The sequence below is a fragment of the Natrix helvetica genome (genome assembly GCF_964273705.1).
Source record: "Natrix helvetica genome assembly, chromosome: 2".
In the NCBI taxonomy this organism is placed as follows: domain Eukaryota; kingdom Metazoa; phylum Chordata; class Lepidosauria; order Squamata; family Natricidae; genus Natrix; species Natrix helvetica.
Window position 1 is genome coordinate 48,134,767 of NC_138552.1, and position 23,579 is coordinate 48,158,345.

The window sequence follows — 23,579 nt, forward strand, 5'->3', positions numbered from 1 at the left end:
CAGGTGATTTCTATTCCCTCATTTCCAGGCTGCTAGGAGAAAGGGAAGATGTGGTTCACCTGCACAAGTATAACCCTGCAGAAAATGCTGAATCAGATTTTGTAGCCGAGATTGCTAATGTAGTCCAGAAGAAAGACCTTGGCTGGCCTGATGCCAGAGCATTTTTCAAGAATGACAAAAGGGCTAATACCATTCTTGTCAGAGACAGAATCCATAAGTTTCACAGATTAGAATCAACTCTGAGGCCACCGGAAAGCAGGCGTGTTGCTTTGCAACAAAATAAGCCCAGTTTAGGGAGCTGGGAAAAAGAACAGACAGGAGGTAGGTGGTTTGGAGTATTTTTTATCTTTCACTATTCAGTACTGTGCTCCATTCTGTGCAATGTGAGGAGGTAATGTGAAGTAATATGTTTGGGGCTGAGTTTTAAAAATGTATCATTTGACACTCCTTGTACCAAATGTTTAAATGAAAAATGCATTCCGTTCAGTATTGTCGTCAGGAATTATTAAAATAATGTTCATATTGTATTTCTCTTTCCCAGATGACTAGTATGTTTTTTTCCCTAGATATCTAAACCGTATAGTCTTGTCACAATTTTATTTCATTAATTTCAATTTCAATTTCAATTTATTTGTGCTTCTAGACCGCCCCCTCTCCCAGAAGGGACTCGGGGCGGTGTACAGTCCATAGAGAATATCACAAAAATACAATAAAAAATTAAATATGTACAGTTTGGAGGAGGTTAAAATGCAATTAAAAGAACTGTACAAAGCTGAATAAATATAATTTTTTAAAATCCCTAAAACAGACACAACAGATTAAAAAACCCTAAAATAACCAGATAATAATACATTTGCCAGGTTTTATATTAATCATCTGTAGATAATTTCTTTATAAATTGAGCAGCTAATTGAAAAATACTGCATTGTTTACTATTTTGAGATATCAATGCAAAACCAAATAGGGGGGGGGGAATGTTTTTTTTTAAATGAAAGCAAGCTAAAGCTTGTTTTTAAAACAATTAAATATCAAGAGAAAATAAAATACAAAACAACAAAAAAGGGAAAGAATCGATACAAAAAGGAAAAAGGTTTAAATGGGAGAAAGCTAGCTGAATCTGACAAATTCCATTTTTTGGTTACAGATGTTTATTTCACGCTTACATGAAATATGTGATTGCACTTTCTGCATTTCCATTCATATGTTACCTTTCCAAAAGTGTAAGCATTATTGTTCTGTATATAATATTGTTTTCCCCAGAAGCCCAGAGCTAGTGCATAAGTTGCTGGTGCCAGCTTATCTATGGAAATAAGTCAAGATGCTGAATAGCATAAATCAGAGAAAGGAAATATAGGAAACAGCAACTCTTTTTCCTGATTAGAAAAGTTGTATTGATTTCTCTTCCATTTCCCAACAGAAGACTAAGAGTTGCAATTAAACCCTAAAAATGCAAAAATTAAGAGAGTAAATAATTCTGCTTTATTCTCTTAGTTATTTATTTACTTAGTTTCTCAAGGAGAGAAACCAATCAAGGAGAGAAGCAACCTAGAACAAGAATTTCCTGACATTGAGAACAATAAACCAGAGAAGCGACTTATCTTCGAAAATTGTGTTGGCTCCATTACTTGAGGCTTTTAAAAGGAAACTGCACAGCAATTTGCCTGAAATGATATAAGGTCTCCTGCTTGAGCAGGGAGTTAGACTAGAAGACCTCCAAAGTCCCTTCCAACTCTGTTATTCTGTTATCTACAATTCCCGAAGCCATAGTCTGCTTTCTATTTTGGATGTATATAATTCAGAGGCCATGTCTTTTGTACTCTTGATTTAAAACAGCACTGCCTTTTGTTACCTGAAGGAATTTCCTCAGATTACAGAAAGGAATGGGTGGGCATCTCTGTTCTTTTGAAAAGCAATTGTAATTATTTGGGGGAAATAGTGTTGTGAATGTTTATATAACATCAGAGTTTCGTGTATTGAGAATATGTAATTTGTGATTTTATTTATTTTTTGTTATTACACAAATAAGATCAGGAATTACATACAATACCTGAAACTTATGTTTGGTATATCTTATGTTATATAAATATTCGCAATATTTTCTTTCAACCTTCTTTCCTTGTTATGACATGATTACTAATCTAGCCTATTGTTTCTATCACTTAAATTAATTTTAATAATTGCAAATGAGAATTTATTAAATGTACTTATATAACTTTTAAGACATTCCTGCCAAGTTGTCTGCACTTAACAGGCATCCAATATCTAGTACATTCATTCATGGAATGAACATACTGTGTATGTGTTTGTATGTATTGTATGTATGTATGTATGAATGAATGTATGCTCATGCATATACATACGTATACATTTGTTAACCATTGCAATCAAGTGCAACATAAATCATAATGCATTATGATTATGTTGCACTTGATTGCATTGGTTAACAATTATTGTAAATAAATTACTTGTAAATATAATAAATCTTATTGCATTCCTGGGCTGATTCACTTGGATATATTTCCTTTAAATGTTTGGAATTTATTTTCAAATTAGTATAAATGTATTATCTGTTTGGTGCTTTATTCTTATTGAAAGTTTATTTTTCTTTTGGTTTGTAAGTAAAAAACAAATTGTATTCCTACTTTTGTAGCTAAGGTTTTCCTAAGAATTGTAAGTTTCGTCACTTTAAAAAAAAATCCAGAATCCTGAAATAAACGGCATTAACCATCCAATCAAGGAAATACTGATTGAAACATGCATATTTGGAAGTGTTCAACTAAATCACTTTTTGCACAAATATGTTTGGAATTGTTTTCATTCTGTGTATGCAAGGTTTCAAACAAAAAACTCTTGTCTGAGAGTGGGAGTAGGAAGAGAACGGAAACATGAATAAAATTCAGCATAATTTTTATACAGTTGTTATAACAGTTTGTTTGGAAATGAGTCTGAGGGGGAGTCATCAAATTGTGGCGGCTGCTATTCCTGCCAAATTGATGGAATGAGCAATTGCTGTCTCCCTCTGTCGTAGGCAGGCATATTGCTACTGACAGCTCACTTATTGGAATATTGAAATATTGGCATTTACAGCGTAGATGATATAGTAAGAAGGTTGACATGAGTTCATTTTACATTACGCTTCTAAAAGAAGATATGGTTTCCATGCTTTTGGAAACTGCTGGGGAACATGCCTGAGGGATCTATGCTGAGACTGGTGTGTTTTTTTTTTAAGAATAAAAAAACACTGACCAGGCTCATTCATTGCAGTTATATAACAACATTATGGTTTGCAGAGATTTGGCCACTCAACAACCTGAATATTAAGCTATTATGGTTGTCCAGAAAATCATTTAAAATTTGAGGTTAGCTATGTTGTAATTATTACACTATGTGCCTTATAACATTGCATTCAAAAGTACAACTTAATGATCACAGTTGAGACTCAAATTTGCGTCATGAATTTGCTGTGGTTGTAAAGCAAGTCACTATGTCACTGGGCCCAATTTTTGTCCATTGTTAGCAATTTTTTATAGTGAATCACAAAATCGGTGAAGGAATCACACAGTCATTAAGCAAATCCAACTTTCCCATTGCCTTTGTTTGTCAGAAGCCAGCTGGAATCTAGTTGCTATCACATGACCAGAAGCCACTGCAACTGTTGTAAATGCAAGCCAATTGATGAGCCTGAATTATGATCAAGTGATTTTGGGAGTGGTACAGAGATTGTAACTTGAGAATGGGTTGTAAGTTATATTTTCCAAGGCCTTTGTAACCCTGATCCATTGTTAAATGCATGATTGTAAGTCAAGAACTATCTGTACAAGTTTTGTAAGAAGCGCATTCATTATCATAATGTATAGAATAAATATATTCCTTGCTGATTTTTTTTCCAGGTTTAAAGATAGAAGAAGTAGCTGACTGGCCAGGCATAACCCTCAAACTAGGCCAAGTTTCTGGGTTGGCCCTTGATTCTAATAACAATTTAGTCATCTTTCACAGAGGTGACCATGTGTGGGATGGAAAGTAAGCAAACCTAAGTTTCTCTATATATCTTTGATGCTTTCGTATTTATTCTTAAATCTCACTCTTTTCTGGCTCTTTGTATGTGTGAGATCAAATTATATCAGCAGCTTAAGCAGGTGATTTTATTTGAAATACATTAAAAGAATAAGATTTTTTCATAATCAGGTTTCATAATTCAATGGCTTGTTAATTTGAATACATCTAGAAAAAAATGTATGATGTTCATGTCCCATTTCTTAATTTCTTTAATGGAATTTTGGCTTTTCATAATTTGACAGATGTTGCAAGTTCCTGTGGAAGTAATTATAGTCATTGATAGTGACAACAGAGAAAAGGAACGTCAGAGTTTGAACGTTCTTGAAAATACATATTCCAAATCCTTTATAACATTTTGAAAAATAAGTTGTGCTTAAAAAAGTAAACTCACCAGGCATAATAGAATTACAAATTTGTGCTTAAACTATAAAGTTACGCACATAATGCAAAAGCTACCATGTAGATCCTAAACCAGGGACTACATCCATGTACTAAAACGAGTAGTAACAGACACTAAACCAAGATTTTGCAGTGTTTCAAAGTGCTGCTTAAATGTAGAAAAAGCATGATAGATAATTTTAATGAATGATTTATAAATTGTAAGAGAATAGATGGATGCTCATTACCGATGTACTTACTTTCCTTCTGGTTTCCATTTATGTTCCTTTTAAAACTCAGACACCCACCAAATATTGTCCCCAAATAATAAGTTTAGCTGATTGGTTCAGAAAAGTGTAACTGGCTCAAAATTACTAAGTGAGATTCAGGACTGAGCAAACCTTAATTCTGATTCTCCCTAGTTTACACTTTAACCAATATAATTCATTTAGTTCGTTATTTTTTATTTAAGCATTATAATTCATTTAGTTCACTATTTTTATTCTAAAATATCCTTATTGTAGATCTTAAATAACTCAAAGCCAAGAATAAATAACCAAATATTTTGGTTTATATTAGCCTGACTTGTAGTATGATCATGTGACTCTTCTGTGGCATGAGCATATTAATATTTGTCAAGGATGGCATTTTTATTTCAGGTAGATCATGAGATTAGAAATAACCCAGTTACCTTTTCAACATAGCATAAAATAGTAGTAAGTGAAAATAAGATCTTGTACATTTCTGCAGTGAGAATCCCTCAGAGATTTGTAAATAACTTTTTTAATAAGCAAATTACTAAGAAGAAGAAGGCAATAACATAGGAGAAATAATGTTTATTATCATATGGAATAGTTTTCTCCCCCCCCCCCTTGAGAGTTGGCCTTCATTAACAGCCTTGACTAAAACTATGCACATAATCAGAAAATTAATGCACAGTTATTAATTGTTCTTTATCAGTCATAGAGGTACTCGATTATTAGCTTTAGGAATTCAGTTCATTCTTTGTGGTTGATTGCTTCCCCATCATACAACAAGAAAGATGCAAACAGATTATCAGTGCTTCAGGCTGAGTACAAAATGGCAGCAATATATTAATAATACAAGAACATAAAAAGCTGAGCATCCCTACAAGTAAATGTAGCAGCTGCTTGAAAATATTAGGCAACTTCATTTAGTATTATCCATAGAGTTCTATTATCAGGATCCGGTGCTGTGTGTCTATATCAGTATTCAACCCCAAACAAGTTAAGCCACTATCAAATTTACAAAGCAATCTGTTCTTTAAATTGCTGCATTTGGAAGTGCATGCTCTTTTGCTTGACCATTTTCCTTTATTCTGATGAGATAGCAACTTCAAGAGAATCCTGCCAAATAACAGATGAACAAATGTTTTTGGAACATGCCTCAAGTCTGGAAATTTTGTTTGTAACCTTATCCATCTTGATAGTGTATTAATAGTACGTCTCAAAAAAAACCGTGGATTTTTGTATATAAAGACTTTTTGTATATAAATAAACTATATTTAATATGCTGTTTTTAAATCTAAACTTAGTCTTTCTTGGAATAGAATTCGATACTACTTAAGTTAATAAGTTTCTTTTATTTCTCAATACATTAACAGTTTACACAGTTTTGCTCTTCTCTCCCAACTCCTTTTCGTGGCTTTCCAGAAAATTCATTGTTTAAAAATAAAACTGAAATAATCCAGTCGCACAACTTCATAGGTGAATTAAGTCAATCTGGTGCTCTTGAATTAATGTGGAATTTGTGCTCTGGATTTAGTAATGTCACTTTTAAGCATTTCTTCAGAAGGGTTTCTATAAATAAGAATGTTGACCTAATTATTGTAATAATAAAAAAAATACTTAAAAGTCAATTACGGTATGTAAAATAATTGTAATTGTTCAGCTCCTGTGGATTTTTCTTAATTACTATGTTGTGGATTGTTTCTGTAAGAACAAAGTAAGAAATATGTTTCTTATTCTTACAGTATTGCTTTACATGTAATTTTAGTTGTTTGTATTTTGTGTTGCATGCTAACATTTTAGTTATAAATATATGAGAAAAAATAATACTATGCCCATAATGCTCTACTGCAGTGAATGCCTAATGCTTATATCAAAAGACTTTGCAATTATAGGGAAATATAGCTACATATAGTTAATAATTTCTCTGAGGATAATGGCATGAGTGTGTTATATCAAGTATATAACTCCTAATGATCCTAGTAGAATTTTCAAAATACTTTAACTCTAGCTTAAAATAGATTGAAATACTTAAAGGTTATCTTATTGTGTCTACAGTGCATTTAAAATCAGGTATTACTTTGATGTAGAAACTAGAAGAGGGAAGAAAGAATATACAGCTTTAAGGTTCATATTTGCTTTCAGTAAGTGTGTTTATGTATGCATATAGTGTCTAGTAAGAACCTCCTCTGAAGGCTTTTTCATGACTTTTTGTTGTATCTGATATAATATTTGAAAAGTCACAAAAAAACCTTCAAAGAAGGTTGTTACTAGACAACTGTTTCCATAAAGGTGAGGGTTATGCTGACAGTATTGTAATACAAAGTTCAAATGTATAATTTTAAAATGTAAGCTCTGAGTTACATCAGTGAGAAGGGGATGGTATAGATTTTTAATGCAGGAAGACATATATTTACAGGATGAAACATGGAGAGTTTCTGAAAAAAGCAGACACTGAATGTCAACCATAGAAAGTATCTTCCTAGCTTTCTAGCTATTATCAGGCCCCAGTAGTGTTTCTTAGTTGGGTAATGAAATGTCTGCAAGCAATCAGTCAAGCCAAGAGTATCAAGGACTCTTTAAAAAAACTTTTGAGTGAGAAATAGTTATTAAAGAAAGAGTCTGATCTAGGAAAAAAGTTTTAATAGAATCTAAAGTACTTAAAATGTTCACGGTTTAAAAGAAGCAGATAGAGAAAAACATTAAAACCCTGAGGGATTGTGAGGTCGATTGAGATCTTATGGGGTATTTGGTCTTTGGAACTGATAGGCGTACTTTAAATTATTGCAATGTACTACAGTATGCTCACAAATTTTCTGCCGTATTTACTTGGATATTTTCAAAATGAACGCTATGTTGAACGTAGCCAGTCACAAAATATCTTTTTACTGGAGACACAGTAGTAAAAGGCCAGATGTTAATATTCCAGGACAGAATTCTAATTCATGATAACTAAAATGTGTCCAGCAAATCTACGTTTGAGAAGGCAGTTGTATATTAATATATATTTCTCTTTTTTTTTACTTTAGTTCATTCAACAGTAGCTATGTTTATCAACAAAAAGGACTTGGACCAATTAAAGAAAATACTATTCTTGTAGTAGAGGCTAGTACTTCAGCAATTCTTCATTCCACAGGAAGAAATATGTAAGCTCTTTTTTTAAAAAAAGAAAAAGAAAAACACACTTTTGATGTATTCTTTATGTTTGATCTCTTTAAACTGTTTAATTCTGCTTTATTTTGTGTATACTAATCTATTTTTGTGCTGAAATTTCTTCAATTTGGCTAGTATCTTTGGGAACAATTCTTAATTTTGCGTCCACTAACTGTTTACTGATCCATATGAATAGAACTCCAATAAAAAATAAAAAATATATAGTCAGTCAGTCAGTCAGTCAGTCTGTCTGTCTGTCTGTCTGTCTGTCTCTAGCTATATCTATCTTGGAGAAAAAACACAGAAGGCTTGCCAAATGTCTGCTTACACTTGACCTGGCTATAAATATTATATCAGGTGGATATACTTCTATCACTCAATTAAGTACTTTGGGATGGTATTGAAAGTCATCATGTATTCTATTGCTTCAATGTGTTGCAAAAATCACTTTTCTCCCATGTCTCACATGTTCCTTCTAGGCATGAAATAGGTGTGATCCTTTATCCTGGATCACTCTAGTAAGCAAAGTAGGAATTGTTTCTCTTCTGTATTTCCTCTAGATATGTATTTTTTTTTCATGCACCCTGTAAAGAGTATGCAATTCCAAAACATTCTTATGCTTGAGTGACATTATTTGTCACACCATCAAATCTGAATAGAATTTTTGAGATAAAAATTGTGACAAGAATGTCTTTTATTTACATGCAATGTACTCTCCTAGGTTTTGGTAACTTTTCAGTCTGCATGCATCAGAGTTCCAAGTAGGCTTTAGTGAAATCATTCCTGCAAATAACACTGAATATAATTGCATGCCCATCATCTTTGCAAAGCTTTCTCCACTGTCATTTAAGATTCATTAGGGAATTTTAAACTGAATACATTTACAATACTTCCCCATGATCAAGAATCCTATCTTATGAGTTTCAATGAAATCTGTATACATGTTTTGCTGAACATACTTTTATTATCCAGGGAACATTGATTGTCAACTCGTGAAGGAATGCAGATGTATTGGGAAATAGTTGAGGCTGGGATTTCTTTGCATACTCTTTGCATATTTTCATAAAACAATTAAACCAATGCTTTTGCAAGCTTAAGATCTGCAGAGGATTATACTTTCTTAAATCATTTGTTTCCTGTATCTCTAATAACCCAACTTAAAAGGTTCAAACACAATCTTTATTCAAGAGGAGGATGACTTCCATCAGTTAGTTTACATAGAAAAATTTCCTGCTTCTTTTACATATTCTCAATTAATCTAATATATTGGTGGAATTAGGGGAAGAAAACTTTTCAAATAAACAGAGTGATATTTTTTGTCCATAAATCAGTGTTCATGATATAATTCATCAGTTCGATATTGGCAAACGCAATATGCTTCTAGACCAGTTGAGGAGTTTAGTAGCAGGACTGGTCAATTCCAGTTGGGAGTTTACTAGGTTAGTTTCAATAACGTGGATTACACAATTCCCTGATATTTTGGCTGTTTCTTTTCACACATTAATAGTATGGAAAGAAAGTATCTGTGCTTGCCTCTAACGTAACTTGGATGGAATGCTTCCTTTCCTAGTGACCTTTATCTAATTATCAGTTTTGAAGTATAGTGGTTGTAGCATCGTGTTGACATTAAATGAAATCAATTACTTGCAAATTACAGAATACAGAATAAGAGAGAAGGAAGAGACCTTGGAGATCATCTAGACCAGGGGTGGAGAACCATGGCTCTTTTGCGACTTGTGGACTTCAACTCCCAGAATTCCTGAGGCAGCTATGTTGGTTCTGGAATTCTGGGAGTTGAAGTCCACAAGTCGCAAAAGAGCCATGGTTCCCCACCCCTGATCTAGACTAACTCCCTGCTGAACAAATGACAAGTTGTAGGAGGAGAAGTGGCAGAACCTGGTGGCGCAGTTAAAAGTGTGATCAGCCTAAAATCTCTAGCTACGGACAAGCAAATTAAATCCAACCCCACTTGAATTCTGCTGATCCTCTTCTAAATCTAATCAGGTGCTAACTGTTAGCTGAAAGGATTCCTGTGCATAGGCACAATTAGCAATAAATAGGTTTAATTGATCAGTTTAATTGGACCTTGATGTGTGGATGTGACTTTTGCATCTGTCACAGGTACAATACTAAAGACAGGTGAACTAAGTGAAAAAAAGAAAAGGGCTGTAAATTTTGGTAGCTGTAATATTTCTCTCAAAATAAGATAACACTAGTTCTATCTCTTGGAACAGCTAAACAACTGAACTAAACAATTAAACAAAACCAGTTGTTTTAAATGCTGCTTTTTTCCTCATTAATATTACTTTTGTTTATTCTCAGGTTTTATTTACCACATGGCCTGAGTATAGATAATAATGGCAACTACTGGGTGACAGATGTAGCTCTTCACCAGGTATGTAGAAATAGTTTCTATATTAGCAAGAAAACCTGAGTCTTTCTGCCTCTAACTAACACTTTGGGTACATTTGTTTTAGTCTAGTGTGGTTTGAGGAAAATATTTGTCATTATTTTACTGTTTGGGTAAAACACAGTCAACCCATGGGTTGACTTTTATACAAAACAAAAACCAAAACACTGAATCCAGCTCTTACAATGGATTTGTGTAATGATCTCATGAATATTAATGTACATACAGCTGTTCTCCAAAGAAAGATATATTCTCCAGGTCAAATGTTTGATCTTCCTGTAAGCTATAGCATTTTTGTATTAGTCTCACTTAACTGAAGCTCTTTATTCTTTTACGTTCTTAGGTGTTCAAACTGGCATCAAATGGTGTGGAATCTCCTTTGCTGACTTTAGGGAGGGCTTTGCAACCTGGAAGCGACAACTACCATTTCTGCCAACCCACTGATGTGGCAGTGGATCCAGCAACTGGGAATATTTATGTGTCCGACGGCTACTGCAATAGTCGTATTGTTCAGTTCTCGCCAAATGGAATATTTGTCATGCAGTGGGGAGAAGGTATAGGATAGAAAGTCAATTCTTTTTTTTCCCCTTGGAGAATGGCTATAACAATGTATATACAAGATAAAATTCAGATTTTGCCATCCCCTCTCCCTCTAAGTCTAATTGAAACCAAGGGTCTGTGGTTATAAGGCAGTGTTTCTCAACTATAGCAACTTTTAAAATATGCAGACTTCAACTCCCCAAATTCCTAGCCAATTCGAAGAGTTGAAGTCCACAGATCTTAAAGTTGCTAAGGCTTATAAATACTGGTTTAAGATTTTCAGAGAGTAGACTGTTAGGTATTTTATAACATATTTCTAATATTAAGGTATTCTTGTTTTATAAGGAACTTAAATTACCATTGATAATTTAAATGGGTAAGAAGTTCCATTGTTAAGATACTACCTACATTCTGAGTATATGCAACCATAGAAATAGGATTTATCAGTAAAAATTCTGTATATGGTGGTAAAGTATTAAACCCTATTTTAATCATTTAGATATTTGGATTTTTTTCAAGATACAGATATTTAATTCTTTTTCATACAGCTTTTTGATAAATTCAGTCACTAACTCAAGAACAAGGGGAAAGGATGCTTAATTATATCTGTTCAGAGACTTAAAGTGGCAGTGGTTGAAGAGATTCATATTTTTTCTTCACTTTGTTTTTCTTCAAATGTAACTATTAATAGTGGCTTTAGTTTTGTCATATTTAAAATGGATATCTCTTCTTTCAGAGACTTCTGTAGGCCATGCTAAACCGGGGCAGTTCAGCATCCCTCACAGTTTAACTCTTGCATCTGACTTTGGTCAGCTATGTGCAGCTGATAGAGAGAATGGTCGGATTCAGTGTTTTAAGCCAGAAACAGGCAAATTTGTGAGAGAGATTAGACATCCATCATTTGGAAGAGAAGTTTTTGCAGTTGCTTACTCTCCAGGTAAATATGAAAAAGTGTTGCATTGATCATCTCTTCTCTTGGTCTCTGTGGCTCTTTAATATTTTTTCATCTACAGTTCTTTAAAAAATATATTTTTAATTATTGTCAACACAAGCAGATTTTCCTTGAGTTTCATAAAAACTGTAGTGGGCAGGGAGTGCTTCCACTGTATACTGTATATGAACAAAACTATGTTTGTTAACCATTTGTTAAGGAGAGAAATGGAATTATAAACCAGAACTTTTGTTAGAGAGAAAAACAGAGCCTAAATGCACAGACTATCCACAATAACTATGAATATGATATAGAGAAAGGGCAGAGGGTGTTAACCTAACAGAAAAGGCCTGTATTTCTTCAACCAAACTCTTTCTTCCTAAGCTAATGTTTCTTCCTAAGCTACAGTATATATAAGGCTTCAAAGTATTGTAGTCATATGTTCTGCTTGATACCATTCCTAATTTGTACCTTTTCTCCTAAACCTTTTGAATTTTTTTTTTTTTGGATAGTTCTCAGGAACATAACAGTTTTCATTCCATCCAGTTTGCTTCTTCTATGTATTATTCTCCAGATGGAGGGCCTTTGTTTACAATGAACTACCCAAAGTTTGAACAATGCCAGCTAGGGAACTTTAAAACTTAAGAGCCATACAGTGTATAAAATCACCCAGCATTTTATGGCTAAATAGATGCCAATGGAAAGTCGCAGTTACAGTATCCTCCACTTATATTTCCTAGCATCTGATATTGACAGGTTTTGTACCTCTTGTTACTACTGTTTGGGAATTATTTTAATGGAAAGTGGGCTAAGTCTTAAACTCCAAGAATTTGTTTCCTTTTTATACACATCCAACTACCATACGCTGCTGACTAAAATAAATTCTGAGTGGAGAACTGCTTATTAACCCTTCAAACTTCATTTGCTCACATCTGACTGTACTATTTTTTAGAGAAAGAAAAACTGCTTTTACAACACTACTTTCTCCATTAAATGCACAATAGTGTTTACATTTATAATGAGTCAGCAGTGTGCAGCAGCAGCAGCAGCCAGAAAAGCTAACACAATCCTTGGTTGTATAAACAGATGCATAGAATCAAAATCATGTGAAGTATTAGCACCGCTTTATACATCCTTAGTGAGTCCACACCTGGAATACTACATCCGTTTTGATCACCACATTACAAAAAAAAAATGCTAAGATTTTGGAGAAAGTGCAAAGAAGAGCAACTAAAATGATTGAAGGGCTTGAAGACAAAAACATGAAGAATGGTTGCAGAAATTGGTTATGGCCAGTCTAGAGTAGGGGTAGATAGATAGTAGGAATGTGTAGGAGTGACATAATAGCAATATTCCATTATTTGAGGAACCAACTTATTTTCCAAAGCATCAAGACAATAAAACAATGGGTGAAAATTAATCAAGGAGAGAAGCAACCTGGAATTAAGGAGTAACTTCCTAACAGTGAGAACAATTAAGTCATAGGTGCTTCATCACTGGAGGTTTTTAAGTAAAAAAACTGTATATCCATCTGTTTGAAATGGTATAGGGCAGTGATGGCTAACCTTTTCAGGACCGAGTGCCCAAAGTGCACGGGCGCACCCGAACCCCTAAAATGCAATGTGCATGTGGCTCGTATGCATGCACCCCACATCCTGCATGCGCCCTGTCCCTGAGCATGCGTTCCCCACACATCCATGCTCTGCCTCTGCATGCACACACAGTCCCGTACATACATGGCCCCCTATACGCACCCCACTCCCACATCTGTGCACATGGCCCCCATGCCCCACCCTTGCACATGCATGCCAGAGACCTGAAGATCAGCTGACCAGTGGGAGGCACGCGCGCATGCACAGCACAGCTAAACTAGAGTGACGGCTCGCATGCCATCAGAGAGGGCACTACATGCCACCTCTGGCACACCTGCCATAGGTTTGCCATTACAGTTATGGGGTCTTCTGCTTGAGCAGGGGATTGGATATATACACACAATTAGTACTAACTCAAGGCAAAATGGAATGTCTCTCCTATTTATCTCCAAAAAAACCCAAAATAAACAACGCAGCCATGTGAGGTTTGAACTGAAAGAGAGAGTGCTTGGCTCAGACTAAAATAGGAAGTTAAGCATGGGTCTTTCTCAATGCATATCCAATACTTTTTACAATCTATTTGCAAACTCATTCTTCCTTTGTTATTCAGTAGTCCAAACACTCCTCTTCTCATTTGTGAAGTCATTGTTAGTTTCAATGTCTTTACAGCTGTGCCTCACAGAGTGCATGTTTGCATCATTTATTGTAATTCTTTAGTTCTTTAGTGCTAGATTGTATTTTTTTTAGCTACTATTTGAGCAGCATTTTCATTTTTTGAAAAGAGATGTCATTTTTCTCATAGTTTCTCTGACATTGATCATCATCCATGCAGGTCACTGCTTTGACTTTACATTTTCGTAGCTAGCAGAATGCAGTCTGGCTGAGTTTTGTCCCAGATGTGTGATAGTTAGCATGCTGGCTTCACTTAACTAATGATGGAATTTGGAGTTATCTGTAAGACCATGGAGATTCACATTGTGTCAAGCTACTTGCATTCAGAGTTTGTGCCCTGAGTTGCTTTAATAGAGGTAATGATAGAGTTCTGGGAGATTTAAAAGAGATTTTATAAGGCCCTAAATACTTGGTGGGAGACCACTAGAGATTCCAGGGCTGTAGGGTAGACTGCTAAATAAGAATAAAAATTAAAAACAAAAAAACAACCCTAGAAGATGGCAATGGCAAATCTTTTTTGTAACGTTACCAAGAAAACTGCATGGAAGCAGTCCACAGGAATCAAGTCTGCTTGAGGATATCTTTATTTTATTATAATTAGAATGTCTCCTTTAGCAAACTTTATTCTTCTGCGCCATTCACAGAATGTTATCTTAACTACCCTGACTTACTGTTTCCCTTTCAAGACAGTTGACTGTTAATTATTGCCTCTAATAAGATGAATATATGCACCATCATCTATTGAAGTTTTTACAAATACTTGCAAGAATCATTTATCTTGCTTGACCTTTCTCATATTTAGATATTACCACTGTTCAGCTAAATGTTCTATGGATAACGGTGCAATGTCTACTCTGAGACATGTTTCAGATATTGACCTGATTTGAAATATCTCTATGATGCATGGTTTGTTTCAAAGAGTAAGAAAAAGAATTTGACAATATCTGTGGTAAGAGAAATGACAGGATTTGTCTAAGAATATACTAGGAGACACAGATTTTTTAAAAGTTGTCTTCTGTCCTTTCGGCAGAATCCTTCCTTAAACTTCTTAAAGCCATAACCCCCCTTTTTTCCCCAAACATTTAGAAACCTGTAAAAGTTGGCTGCTTTAATGAATAGAAGTGCTGCTCCTAACACAAAATGCAGACCAGTTCTTTTGAAATTCAGCCTTAATTAAATTCAGTACTTAAAACATTTGCAGGTACACAGATAAACAATATAAAACTAAATGTACTAATTCAAGCAAGTAATAAAGATGTATCTTAAAACTCCTGATCAAAATCAAATAGCGCTTCAATATGTTTGGAAAATAATTCTAGCTTAGTTTGAGATATACTAAATGTTACATTTCCCAAAAGAGAAACCTACTTGGGTAGAAGTGCATAATCTGTGCCTCTCTTACCCTTTCTTAGGTGTGGCCCTCAGAGACCCCTCAAAAGCGCCTGCTGAATTATAAATTGTAATGCATCAGAGGTGGAAAATTACTAAATACATGTCACATAATTTTGTTTTAAACTCATTCTAAATAAATTAAATACATATAATTGATTGAATAGCTTCCTTTCTATTGGGATTGAATAGCTTCCTTTCTATTTTTAAATAAGAGATTTAATTGCTAGTTTCCATACCTGGTTGAACCTGTCCTTGTGTTGATGTTTCAGTTGAATCATCCTATCCTCCATGTACTATTACACTTTACTTTCTATAATGATACTTGAAGAAAATTTTTCTTTATTGTTGCATATTCCAAGTCAGTCAGAGGAATCTTACATTAATTTGCTTATCTAAAATAAGAAAGACCTTGTGCTTAATAAGTTACAGAAAGTTATAAATATGTGCAAACAACTTCAGATCTACCTAAGTAAACGCCTTCATATTTGTTCTATCAATCTTTAGTCCTATATGAATAAATTAGCAATTATAACATTTATACTTTAGATTATTAGATTGTACAGTACAATTTATTTTTACATTGTTACTATACTGCGGGTTAACATAGAGTATAAAATGTTAAAATTCACTTAAAATTAATGTTTGTTTTTCTTACCTAATTTTAAATATCAGCTTTGGTTTGTAACCTTAGTGTTAATACATGCAGTGAAGCATTATTTTATTTACCTCAGTATATTTCACTGACATGGCTGGATTTTATTATATTTTGTTATGTATGTCCTTATCTACCTACAATCCCTATAAGACTAATAGGTTGTTAAGTGATATTAAAAGTGTTTTAAAAGGATGCAGTGGTGATAACTTAGAATAATCATTGAATCTCATGAAGAATTTTTAGGCCATTATATGGTATTTATTTCTAAAAAAGACAAATTTTATCAGTCACTCACTCTACTGTAAGAACACATTGTGACAAGGCTGCCCTCTTATGTTCAGTGGACTTATCTTGATTAAGACTCTGACCAGATTCTTTGTGATAGTGCTTTACTGTTTTGTTTTGTTTACAATTTTCAGTCAATATAATGAAAAATGTTAAAAATTCAAAAGTTGGGGAGGGGGGACTTGGGAAGGTATTAGTTTTACCTCAGTCTGTGTTCCCGTCCATCCTTTATACTGGAGCATATTGTTTGTGAAGTGCTTGATTCTACTGCTTTAGAACTAAATGTTTCTGTAAAGCCATTACAACACTGTCTTATCAGTATCCCTGAACCAAACATTATCCATTTACAAGATGTAAATGATACCCTGAATCCTAAAGAGAAGAAGTAAAAGGAACATAATGGAACTGTAACATTTTTGGAACAATGTGAAAGATCCCATTCCTATTTTTCATTCATATTTAAGAGACTCTTCAACCCCCTTGGAAGGTAAAAAAGGGTGGGAACGTCTACCCTTTATCTCTATTAATACTAGTTAAGATCCCATTCAATGTGACAAGTGTGTGATGTGTACATGTTAATAATAAATATCCTGTTGCAGCAATTAATCTTTTTCCAATTTATTTTTCTCCTTAAAGATTACATTACTTGTACTCCACGGGGTCTGTCATAACTTAAAGGGTTAATTTTTGTGTGATGGTATAAGGTTGTTCCTATCAATTCACTGTTGCAAAAGCACTCATATATATTGTAGTTTTGTTGATTTTAAGGGTACATCCTCAAAAAAGATTCTGTCAGACAGAAACAGTTTCAGAGTTCTGCAGTTGTGAAATCCCAAACTTGGTTGCAGAACAGTGAAGCATTCTGCAATACTAGGCTTGCTGATTTTAGAAGCATTACACTTCGATTTTTCCAACTGAGAGAACACTTGCTTCATATACTTTTCCTGACATTCAGGTCCCTGAATTCTAGCATTTTATCAGCATTCCAAACAAAATGAACATGAAATTTGTCAGTTTGCCCCTTCTGTATAGTTGGAGATCAGCCAAAATGCAAAGCAAGTTCTTTTTGTTCTCTTGTACTTTCTCTTATATGGAGCACTAAAAAAAAGGGATTTTAGTTCCTGTAAAATCTGCAGGGTAGGTGGATTCTCCTTGTTCTTAGAATTTCAAGTGAGCAATAGTAAAAAAACAATCACAGATGGCTTTCAACATGCAATTGAGAATTAGGGGAATGAAAACAGTAATAATATAGATGTGTGACTTTTCTCAATTGTGCATTGTTGTGCTTAGACTGGATTGTAAGAAATAATAAACCTTTCATTATATGCATAGTATTAAAATATGGAATATATGTTTATAGGTGGCCTCCTGTATGCAGTTAATGGAAAGCCTTACCCTGGAGACAGGGAGCCAGTGCAAGCATTTGTGATGAACTTTTCAACTGGAGAAATCATTGACACTTTCATTCCACTTAGAAAGGTAACACATTGTGAAACTTGACTTGGTATTATTAAAAATGCATGAACGCACTTTTTTTTCTTTTCTACATCTTGTGCACATTTCAAATTTCATTATGAAAAATCCCTTTTAGATACTTTTTAAAATAATGTTTTATGGAATTATTTTTTTAGCTCATGTAACAGAATTCTCATATTAGACAGCAGCATGAATAACATTTCAGTGCAGACTGATACTTAATCCTAAAATGTTTAACCTAACAACGCATGGAATTTGATGTTTCAGAAAAACTATTTTGAATTATTTTATTAAAAGAGTTCAGACAAAAAAAATAATATGCAAGACAAACTACCGTAACACTATTTTAATAATAAAATGGCAATAGCCAATAAGAAATAAACATATGTTTCCCCTTTAAAGATTTACATGAGCACTAGGTGGTCCATTGGACTGTATCAATTGTTGCATAAGATGATTCCTTAAATGTAATACACAGAAGACTGGATTACATCTAGAGTTCTCCTAAGGACTTTGGATGTTCCTCGATGTGGGGGGAATAGCGAGGTCAATAATGTTATTTGCCAAATTATGAAAGCATGCTTAGTTGCTGAAAAGGAAGCAGATAGTTTTGTAGTTTTTGGATTTCCCTTTTTATTTAGTTGTTGAATTTTCCAAAACTAGAACCAAAGGATGGTAAATTTAAATTAATTGATGAAACGGCTTCATTAATCTGTGTCTACAGAGGATCAGCAAATTCCCGTGGCCAGATAATGATGAAACACTATTAGAAAAACTTTAAAGCAAGAATGCCAGCTAGAGAGAAAAATATGTCCCAAGAGAGAAAAGCTATCTGTATGGAATTCTGATTTTTGGATTCTAATAGTGTATTGTAAACCAACAGGACATTCATTTGGAAATTGGGGTTTTATATTCTGTTACTGGACTTGGCTTGATGTTATTACTTTATTGTTGATTTGAGTTTTATAAGTATGATTTACATAAAATACAGAATTAAAAATATGAAAACACAGAACAGAAATTAACAGCCTCACCTTGGTGCTTTGTGACATTTCAAAGGCATGCATTGGTCCTCTTTAGATTTTTTTTTTAAACTTTGCAAAATAATTCAAGAAAGAAAGAGGAAATGGTGTCCCAATATATTTCAATGAACTCTCTCCATTTTCTACTTAGCTTTAACTATACTACATGCAATATCTGGCTCAGAATTTATGCAGCAAGCAGTGGCTTATTGCCTCATATGGAAAGGCTTTTATTTAATTAGGCTACAGCCACAAAGAGATAGAGTACAGCCAAGAAATAAATTTGATTTGTTAATGTAGGGAGAGAAGAGATATTTCACTGAGGGCAAGTCAGTACATTGTAATAGTGTTTTCTGTTATTTTCAGCTTGTCTGTAGCTTCCCCTATGCATGTAGAATCAGCCTGCCATCCGATTAAAATTAATCAGTATTCTAGGTTTTCGTCTGCTTTGAAAACTTAAAACAAATGTCAAGTGCACTTGAATAAATTCCTTTTTCCACCTATGTGTTTTTCTGATTATTGAGAACAGGAAACAAACAACATTGTTTAGTAAAAAAAAAAACCCACAAACATCTATCTTATCAAAAGAATAATGGTTTAGAAGTAATCTGGGAAGTTTTGAAGAATGAAGACTCCCTGGAGTCTTCCATTTATAGTTATAAAGTATATTTTATTGTTTCCTCAATCACATCCCTGCTAAGAATCTTTCACAATTTATACGAATTATGATTAAAAGTTCAAACACTGTCAAATGCCTCTGCATTTGTAATTCTGCATCTTGAATTACTGAATAATTTCCAATGTCTTCCTTACTTTAATATGTTGGCTATTTACCTTTGTAGAATTTTGAGATGCCACATGACATTGTTGCTTCAGAAGACAGACTGGTGTATATTGGTGATGCTCATGCCAACACAGTGTGGAAATTCACATCCACAGAAAGTAAGATATTGTTGCCTTAGATCATCACAACATTAATATTCCCATATAAAAAGAGGATATTCTTAAAGCTACTGTGGATTATGTCTCAATATATGTGGGGCAAGATTTTTGTAAAAAGGTTGTAATGCTATTTGACGGATTAACCAAAGATTTCTGTGCACCTAATGCTCTATTTTGCTAAAGTGTTTGTGAAATGATTTTTTTCAGATGTTATCATTGTTCTGTACATGCAGTCATGTTTTAACTGTGTTTTTAAATCATGTATTTGCAATGTTTTAAACTGAGCAGAGTTTTAGTTAATAAATAATTATTTGTTTCCTGTATTTCTCAGAAGCCTCTATAAAATTACTGTGAATTAAAATGTGGTTGGTACACAGTCATTTTGTCAGTAACTGTTGGTAAGGAATGTTGGTAAGGAAAAGTAATGCTCTGAACCATCAAAGCTAGACTAACTGAGAGTCTAAACTTGTAATGAAATCAAAACAAGGCCAATGGGGATTGTTACTTTTGCTCTTTTAAAGATTCACCAACATGATTTGCAATATTAAATGCTGTGTTGCCATGTGTGGCTTTATGATCTTGTTAAAAAGAGCTCTTCATCCCAGGTTGTTCTTTAGCATCTGGCGTGCAATGTCCATTGACAGCCAGCTGAGAATCGTAGTCACTCTGCTGTGCAAATGGTTTGATTTTCATTTTGCTGTGCCATTTTCACATCTTGTTAACCTAAATAAGTCGTACCCACTGGAATATTTGCTGTCATTTGGTCACTGAAGTTGGCACTTGTTCTTGGCTGAAAGTATCTCTATCAGTATCTTTGTGCTTAAAGTCATTAAGGGATAATTCTTGTGTGTGTGTGTGTGTGTGTGTGTGTGTGTGTAATTTTATATTTTTTAAAAGCATAATAAAACAACAAAGTGAAGAAATCTGAAAGTAGGAATAGGTAAGAATGAAAGAACTGAAAGGATTCCCAGATCACAATTTTGTGATTGTTATAAATCATCTGCCAACCTAGTACCCGCCAAGAATAGATGTTTTGTGGTTTATGTTTCTGATTTCTTGGGTATAAAAGCTTTCATTATTTATTCTGAAAGAAATGTACTACTTACTATATACTACTTATAGTATAACCCCTGCTATTCTAGAGCTGCTGTGCATTCTTATACTTGTAACATCAATTATGTATCACAACTGGTGACCATTACTGGTTCAATGAATCATAGACATCACAGTGTGTCAAAAGCAATTTCTGTGTTTCAGAAATGGAGCATCGGTCTGTTAAAAAGGCTGGGATTGAAATACAGGAAATAAAAGGTTGGTCTTTATTTCTTCCATTTAGGCTCGGGGGAAGGTGTTGATTCTATGTTGGATTGTGCAAAGTGCTTCAGCTTAAAACATTCTGACTACAAAGAAGCTGTTCTGATTTTCCCTGATTTTGTGTTTTGAGAGTTTAGTTTCAAGATTGGAACAAAACCCAAGCATGAAATAGAACTTATTTGTTATGAGAGGAATTGCTTTGAGTGTTGCAACTGTTCTGAGCACTGGGGTCAGCAATTGTTTTGTAACTTATGCATGAATGCTCTTTGAAGACATCCATCCCCAAAGCATCAAGAATGTTTTGTACTTTCTAGTTTGCAAGCAGCACCCTAAGTATTCCATATCGCCCTGATAGACCTGCAGAGCAAAAGAAACAGTTGCCGTGTGGCTGTGTAGTCTGAAGACTGGTTGTCCCAGCCTTTCCATTCTTATTTTCCAACAATTGGGGTGGATTGGCTTTGGTCTTACAGTCTACACAATTCTTGGAATTGGCTTGCAAAACTTAGAGCCAGCAAAAGCATCAGCACACAACACAGGAGTTCCCTCCTAAAATATGCAATTATGCATTCTCTACTGAGTTTGAAAGAGAGGAGTTTGGTTTGGAAACACTATATCTGAGAAGACAATGGTGTATTAATTGACAACAAATTGAACCGAGCCAGCAGTACGGTAGGAGACAGCTGTATGAAGAGTGAGTGCAGTTCTGGGCTACATTAGAAGAAATGTCATGTCTAAGATGTTTGACATTATTATTCTGCCATTTTCAGTTCTTAGTGAGACTAAAGCAAGATTCTAAGTTCCACATTTCCAGAAAGATATTAATTAAATAGAGAGAGATCAAATGAGATCAAGGAAAATAAAAAGGAACTTGAGGTCCTGCACTGAAGAACAGATTGAAGGAACTTAGAAAGTTCCTCCTGGAGAAAAAAAAATGACCAAATGGAGATATGATGTCCAGGTAAAGTTACAGAAAGGACCATCAATAACTATTTTCCAAGATTGCAGAAACTAGGGCTAGAATTAATAGCAGCTACTTACATTTTATGTAAGTATAAGGGAAAAAAACACTTTCTGATCGTTAGACCTATATAAAGTGGAACAGTATAGCTGTAGAGATGGTAGATACTCTGTTTTTAGAGATTTAAAAGAGTCTGTACAGCTATCTCATATTGGTAGTCTAATTGGGTTTCCTATACACTGCTGAGGATTAGACTAGAATTATCCTTGCCAAATGACATTCTTTGATTATATAGATCAGTGATGGCTAACTTTTATGTCGTTCCATGCTGCATGTGCACACGTGCTCCCATAATGCAATATGCATGTGACACCCCCCATGCCCCACATGCATGCATTTGACCCCCACGTGAGCCCCAACCCTGTGCCTGCACATGCAACCCCTGCATGTGTGCCCACCCCCATGCATGTCTCCCACATGTGCCCTCGCCCTGTGCATGTGCTGCAGAGACTCAAAAACCAACTGGGCGGTGGGAGGCGCACACACATGTGCAGTGGAGCTGAGTGGAGGCGACAGTTCGCGTGCCCGCAAAGAGGGCTCTGCATACCACCTGTGGCACGTGTGCCATATGTTCGCCATCACGGATATAGATGCTTGTCTGGAAAATACTTGTGCATGTGAAATAAAAAGATAAAGCTTGAGGCACACCAGTTTTTGTTAAATATTAAATTGTATGATCAGCTTCTTTAGGCAATGAGTTACAACCACTAATAGGAACTGTGTCCTTGGTCCAAAAATTGTAACAGTAACAGAATGGAATAGGATGAATTATAAGGAGGAAGAACATTAAGAGAATGGAAGGATTTCTAAAATCCTTACAAAGTTTGTTTTAATCAAGTATTTTTTATAGTATAGCTGAAAAAATATGATTTGGCCACTGGAAAAGATGTAAAGTAACAACGATATTTTAGTCTGTTAGGTAGGCTTAAAAAGAAAATTTGTACAGAATCATGTGGGTTCATCCGCTTTCTCTTCCCTCTGTTTTGGCCCACAAATATATACAGGTGAAACTCAAAAAATTAGAACATCGTGCAAAAGTTCATTTATTTCAGTAATGCAACTTAAAAGGTAAAACTAATATATGAGATAAGACTCATTACATGCAAAGCAAGATAGTTCAAGCTGTGATTTGTCATAATTGTGATGATTATGGCATACAGCTCATGAAAACCTCAAATCCACCATCTTGAACTATCTTGCTTTGCATGTAATAAATCTTATCTCATATATTAGTTTCACCTTTTAAGTTGCATTACTGAAATAAATGAACTTTTGCACGATATTCTAATTTTTCAAGTTTCAACTGTAGGATTCAAAGTCACACATTTGCTACCTATAGAACTGTAGAGCTTGCCATACATATAGATTGCTGAAGAACACACTTTATAAATTGCTTATGGGGATAAATAAGCAGTGTTTCATTTTATGCACAAAGAATGGATTTTAACAACTAAAGTTCTTCCTTGTTAAAGGAAGAACTTTGGTTAGCCTTTAT

The 23,579-nt window shown here is 34.4% G+C and overlaps 1 protein-coding gene across 6 annotated transcripts in view; it reads left to right on the forward strand.

Moving 5' to 3' along the window:
- Window positions 1-23,579, forward strand: part of PAM (peptidylglycine alpha-amidating monooxygenase) — a 150,910-nt gene that overhangs the window by 122,902 nt on the left and 4,429 nt on the right. For 5 of the 6 annotated variants that reach the window (XM_081944082.1, XM_081944083.1, XM_081944084.1 and 2 more), the window contains 9 exons: window positions 4-321; window positions 3,891-4,020; window positions 7,712-7,828; window positions 10,158-10,230; window positions 10,589-10,799; window positions 11,522-11,722; window positions 17,673-17,791; window positions 19,653-19,752; window positions 21,010-21,063. In XM_081944082.1, the coding sequence (XP_081800208.1) occupies window positions 4-321; window positions 3,891-4,020; window positions 7,712-7,828; window positions 10,158-10,230; window positions 10,589-10,799; window positions 11,522-11,722; window positions 17,673-17,791; window positions 19,653-19,752; window positions 21,010-21,063 (1,323 nt within the window). The remainder of the gene's footprint in view (window positions 1-3; window positions 322-3,890; window positions 4,021-7,711; window positions 7,829-10,157; window positions 10,231-10,588; window positions 10,800-11,521; window positions 11,723-17,672; window positions 17,792-19,652; window positions 19,753-21,009; window positions 21,064-23,579) is intronic. The other variant, XM_081944087.1, reaches the window with a different exon arrangement.